Source organism: Myotis davidii, unplaced genomic scaffold, assembly GCF_000327345.1.
Source record: "Myotis davidii unplaced genomic scaffold, ASM32734v1 scaffold420, whole genome shotgun sequence".
NCBI classification, from domain to species: Eukaryota; Metazoa; Chordata; class Mammalia; order Chiroptera; family Vespertilionidae; genus Myotis; species Myotis davidii.
This window is the reverse complement of record NW_006294421.1, coordinates 1,062,397-1,068,233: the sequence shown is the minus strand read 5'-3', so window position 1 is coordinate 1,068,233 and position 5,837 is coordinate 1,062,397. Positions and strand designations below refer to the sequence as shown.

The following is a 5,837-nucleotide window of genomic DNA, read 5'->3' as shown; positions in this document are numbered from 1 at the left end:
CTCTGTTCATTCCACTTATTTATGCATTCATTGGTCGATTCCTGCACGTGCCCTGACTCAGGAATCAAACCTGCAACCAGGGCATATCCAGAAGTTGCTCCAATCAACTGAGCTACCTGGCCTGGGGCTGGCAAATATAATTTTTAATTTAAAGAAGAATCTTTGGGAAATTGAGAGATTAAAAATAAATCTGTCATCATATGAAGAAGAGAAAAGTGAAAGAAATGTAGAGCACCTAGAATGAATAAAGAGATATTCACCATGGATATACTTCACTACATTGACACTAAGACCGTGACGGGATATGGTCATAAGGACTTCTCCAGCACTCTTCCTCCAAGGCAGGTTATAGGGCGGGCACCAAGAGGTTATTGCACTGAATAAAAGCTGGAGATCATCTTTCTGAGCCAGCTCCTCCGCCGGGGAAACAAAACTGCAGAGTTTCACTAAGATCTAAACAAAACAAAACAAATGTGTATATAAATGAATGGTTGGGGAAAGGGAGGACCCAGAAAAGGACTAGATCTGACCATTAAAAACTCTGAAAGTTCAGGGTTAGTATGAGCAATACCATTAAAGCCACAATGATGAGTGCTCTAACTTAGACAGCATTAACAAAAAACAACTATAATCTAGAAGGGTGTTATTATAAGATAGTTATCCAGCCCTACTTTTATCAACTTATTAAAAATGGTCTATGTTCGCTATTTTCTTTTCATCATGTATTTCTATATACCTTGACCTAAGCGGCATAAATCAACATTAACATTCAAAGTCAACGTTTTAGTTTCCTAGTTTAGTTCTTGAATTCTTAGTTTATCATAGGTGAAATGCAATTTTCTTCTCTAAAAAGAACAGTTTTAGAAAGATGAGAAATTAAAAACAGTAAAACAAAATAAAAGTATTTTCAAAATGTTCTAATTTCTATATAGGTAAAGGGGGATATTAGAATAATAAAATCATCTTAATTCATAAGTAACTTTTAAATATGTCTAGTAGCCAAAAATCTTCTTAAGCCTAGCTTTCAAGGAAGATTCAAAAAACGTCTTAAATTCTGGAATGAGTATTTTTTAATTATGAATTGCAAAATATATAGTATAGTGGTGTTTACAGCATCAAAAGCCTTCTACTTGGGGAATTTAGCTATGGTTTCCACCCTCAAAGGATTTTGTTCTTCTAATCTCAATTCAGTGGCAGGAACAGTTAACTTTCCTACTCTGTGGGAAATTTTCTCATCTAAATATTTTCAAATATATATAATGTTAATAAAATAAGTATAAGTTATGAAATAATTTCATTCTATTGAAAGTGCTTCATGAACTCTGAGTATTTCATTATCTGTGGAGAAACTGCTACATAGAAAAAAGTATTTGGTACAGCATAGGGAATATAATCACTAATACTGTGATAAATATATACGGTGCCAGGTGGATACTGAAAATATTGGGGGTAGAGGACACTCTGTAAGTATATAATTGTCTAACCACTATGCTGTATACCCGAAACTAAAACAAAATAGTATGGAAGTAAACTGTAATTGAAAGTTTGAAAAAAGTATTTGAAATGTCATGATCTGTCTGAGAAAGGTAAGTCTTGCTTTTCCTATTTCCTTCAATGCATAAATCTAATTAAATACAAGAGCTTTCTAAATCATAGATGCCAAATATCAGGAAGATAAAAAAGGATTAGGAATTTAGACAAAAAAAACAAAATATAAAATAAGTAATATAGGCACCCCCACACAAAATAATGCCTGGAGATATTGTTGAATACTAAATGCCCATTAATATGTGTAATATGTATATATTTTCCCATATGTATCAAATGCAACATAAAGCCACCTGGGAAAAAAAGATAGTTAATTGTAGCAAAAAGACATATGCTCAGAAGAGTGTATTGTTGATTTTACTTTTCTTGGGTTCTCACATTATCCTGTGTGAGAGGGATGAACATCATTCTCTAATTCACAACGTAAGAGCAAATCCAAAAATAAAATACTTATTTCCAGATCAGTTCTGTATTCTCAGAAGTAATATGGATTTATTTCTTGAAGTTATTGACTCTTAAGATAATAGGTTTTAACCTTTAAGGGCAAAAGTATTCTTACAAATATCTAATATAATCCTTTCTTTTTACAAACTAGAAAACTAAGGCCTATGTCTCTTCCCTCTCGGCCCTACACTACCACTTCTATTTGCGGGGAATCTGTCACAAAGTCCAGCCATGGGTGGCAGAGCAATAACTGGCTCCATCAACGCAAATGAAAAAGCAGAAAAAAACAAATCAAACAAACAAACAAAAAGTCCCCACAAAAACCAAATGCCTACATGGAGCAATACCAACTGCTAAGGGCCCAGGAAACTCTCTGTCACATAATATAAACTTAGGAATTTAATCTATCAAAAACACTATGTGTTCTGAAAACATGCGATAAGTTAGATCTTCTAGACAAAAGGATGAAAACCATGTCCAGCCTGGGATGAGAAACTAAGAAAGGGAAGTGACCTGGTGCACTGAAGGAGCAAGGGGTGGGGGAGAGAGAGGAGGTGGAAGAGCTTGGTCTAACCACCGCCCTATCCTGCTGAGGATCACAACTGGGATGCTATCTTTCAGTAAATGGGGAGTTTCATTTAAAAGCTCTCTTGAGTCCCTTCAGGCCTTCACATTCAATGATTCCAATATGCCAAAATGAATCTTGCATTTGGTTGAAAGCACCCACTGTTTTTAGGTCTGGAAAAAAATTTAAGTTTTAGAAATTTTTGCTATACTTATTTACTATTAAAAATATACAATTCTGAGGGGGGGGCAACTGAGGGAAAAGGAGACATATGTAAAACTTTAGACAATAAATTTTATCTATCTATCTATCTATCTATCTAGATATATCTGTGTGTGTGTATGTACACACACACACACACACACACACACATACACACACACACAATTGTGCCCTAGCTGGTTTGGCTCAGCAGAGAGTATCGACCTTTGGACCAAAGGGTCCCGGATTTGATTCCCTTGCAGTCAAGGGCACGTACCTCAGTTGCAAGCTCCTCCCAAGCCCAAGCCCTGGTTGGGGTTCATTCAGGAGGCAACCAATCGATGTGTTTCTCTCACATCAATGTTTCTCTCTATCTTTCCATCTCTCTTCCACTCTCCCTAAAAAATCAACGGAAAAATACCCTCAAGTGAGGATTAAAAAAATATATATATATATATACAATTCTACTTCCATTTATTGCCTAAAGCATTCATTTTGTCTTTAGAGGGGCTTTATTGAAACAGGGCAACTAATCTAATCAACACTGTCTAAAAACAGCTTTAATTCCCATGAGGTTTACTCCTTCATTTACTTCCACTGCTTTTCTCAACCATTCTAATTCAGGAGTCACCTTAACCTGAGTTCTAATCCTATTCTGCCATTTGTTCTCACTGCCATTTGGGAGGAAAACAAAAATTCTGAAGTCATGGGTTATCTTGCAAATTATGAGGTAAGGGATTTAAGTTCATCACTAGCACAAAAGTATCTAATAAATCAAGTGTCCAATAAATATTTGTAGAATTAGTATTTTATTATCCTGTCTTTTCTTTTTTAAAACCGCCTTACCCTCCCACTCCTGTCCTTTCATGGCCAGCAGCTCTAGAGTACAGTCATTCCTGAAGTAAACACCCCAGTTACATGGGGTGCAATTGCCATCTGGACCCAGCTCTACCTTACCTACTGCAGATCCACTGCCCTACTGCATAGTGGTGACAACAGCGCAATCACAGGTACTTTCATTTCATATTTACTATGTCCTAAGGGAGAACTGTAGCTTTGTGTATTATTTAACTTAATTTTCACAAAAACCTTTTAGGTAGGTATCATTATCTTCATTTTAGAAATGAAAAATCTATATCTTAGGTGATATAGATGATAATTTCAGAGAACTGGATACAAGCAGGAGTGGGGTTTTTTATTGAAGTGAAAACACATAACATACAATTTACCAACTTAATCATTTTAAAGTATAGAGTACAGTGGTGTTTACTCTAAGTATGCTGTTACACAACACATCTCTAGAACACTGTCATCTTGTAAAACTGGAAATCTGTACCAATTGAAAACAACTCTTTTTCCCCACCCACAACCCTGTCAATCATCATTTTATTTTCTGAGTTTGACTCACTTTAGATTCACATAAGTGGAATTATACAGTATTTGTCTTTTTGTGTCAAAATGTTTTTTAATTCTATATTAGGTCCTCTGGGCACACTATACTTTAAATGTTTGTAGTTTGCTTGCTTTGAAAATTTTCTCCCAAGAAAGGCTATCAAAATGACAGTATTTCCAGGCTAGGTAACAAAGGTCTTTTTAAACCTTTCTTAACCACTAATGCTATTAAAGGAATGGTGGCCAAGGTGGGAAAGAATGAATTTGCAGGCAAGGAGCAGAGGAGGTAGCAGCAGCCACTAAAATAAACATTTTTATAATTTAAATATTTATAGTTAGATATACAGGGACTTCTTGTATATAGACAGCAACAAAAGAAAATCTCTTGACATTATAAGAAATATTATAACAAACTTAATGATTACCAACAAAAGTTTTCCTTGCTTAGTTCATTTCACAGATGTTATTGCTAGAACAAAGGTAAACTTAATAGTTGACTCTGTCCAAGAAACAAACTTGTTAATACCTCACATATTTCTCAAAAGAAGTGTGCAGATCCAACAAATGTGACAGTTACATGAGATAAAAATAATAAACAACATGAAATACTACAGAAAATGGAACAGGCAACATATTAATTGAAGGAATGCACCTGTCTCACTTTAAACAGCCAGGCAAACAGCCCCTTCCATACCTGTACAAAAACTTTCTGGAGTAGTCCACGACGTTCTGCTAGAGGTAGCTCGTTCTGTGCACCTCCAACTGCCTCAGGCACATGTGGAAGGTCAAAAAACAGATACAAACATTTAACCAGGGTGGAAGGCACTGACATCGTTGTCATGCAGTCCACAGTTTTCTGGAAAACAAATCAATCAATAAATGAATAGGTAAATAAGTAAGAAGACAGACATAATTGCAATTGGTACAGCTAAGTGAGGTTACAAATTTTAAGCCAGAAGCCAAATCATTAACTCCAAATTTTCACGCAGGAAATTATATATAAAAATAAGATTTTAAATGCCTGAAAAAATTAAAAATAAATGTGTGCTGACAAATACTTATTTCCCATTTGGACAAATTTGCTCTAGTCAAACATTGAGATGTGTTTATTTGTTATTATTAAAGTATCAAGTACGTTTTCTAGTTATTTATTAAGAGGTAGCATGTTTCAAATAATATAAGCTCTGGTATTTAGAAAAAGGAAATTAACTATGAATGTGGCAAACTAATTTTGCTGGACCTCGCTTTTATCTCCTATAAAATGGGTATAATGGTACATACTTCTTAGGATTAATAGATTATGTAAGGTAACACATGCAGCCTGACTGGTTTGGCTCAGTGGATAGAGCGTCGGCCTGCGGACTGAAGGGTCCAGGGTTCGATTCCGGTCAAGGGCATGTACCTTGGTTGTGGGCGCATCCCCAGTGGGGAGTGTGCAGGAGGCAGCTGATCGATGTTTCTCTCTCATTGATGTTTCTAACTCTCTATCCCTTTCCCTTCCTCTCTGTGAAAAATCAATAAAATATATTAAAAAACAAACAAACAAAACAAAAACAAAAACAAATGCATGGACATATTAAGAACTAAATTATATATTAGTAGTTGCTTTACTATCACTGTAATGTTATTGTTATTGTAGATTTTGGGGGCTGGAAGAACATTTGAAGAATATAGCCATCACACAAAA

The 5,837-nt window shown here is 35.3% G+C and overlaps 1 protein-coding gene across 4 annotated transcripts in view; it reads right to left on the bottom strand.

Annotated features, from left to right (window-relative positions):
* The window catches only part of WDFY3 (WD repeat and FYVE domain containing 3), a 182,869-nt gene that overhangs the window by 141,235 nt on the left and 35,797 nt on the right, over positions 1–5,837 (bottom strand). For all 4 annotated transcript variants that reach the window (XM_006768666.2, XM_006768667.2, XM_006768668.2 and 1 more), the window contains exons 4-5: positions 4,845–5,006; positions 261–453 (exon numbers count right to left, since the gene is read on the bottom strand). In XM_006768666.2, coding sequence (XP_006768729.1) covers positions 261–453; positions 4,845–5,006 — 355 coding nt within the window. The remainder of the gene's footprint in view (positions 1–260; positions 454–4,844; positions 5,007–5,837) is intronic.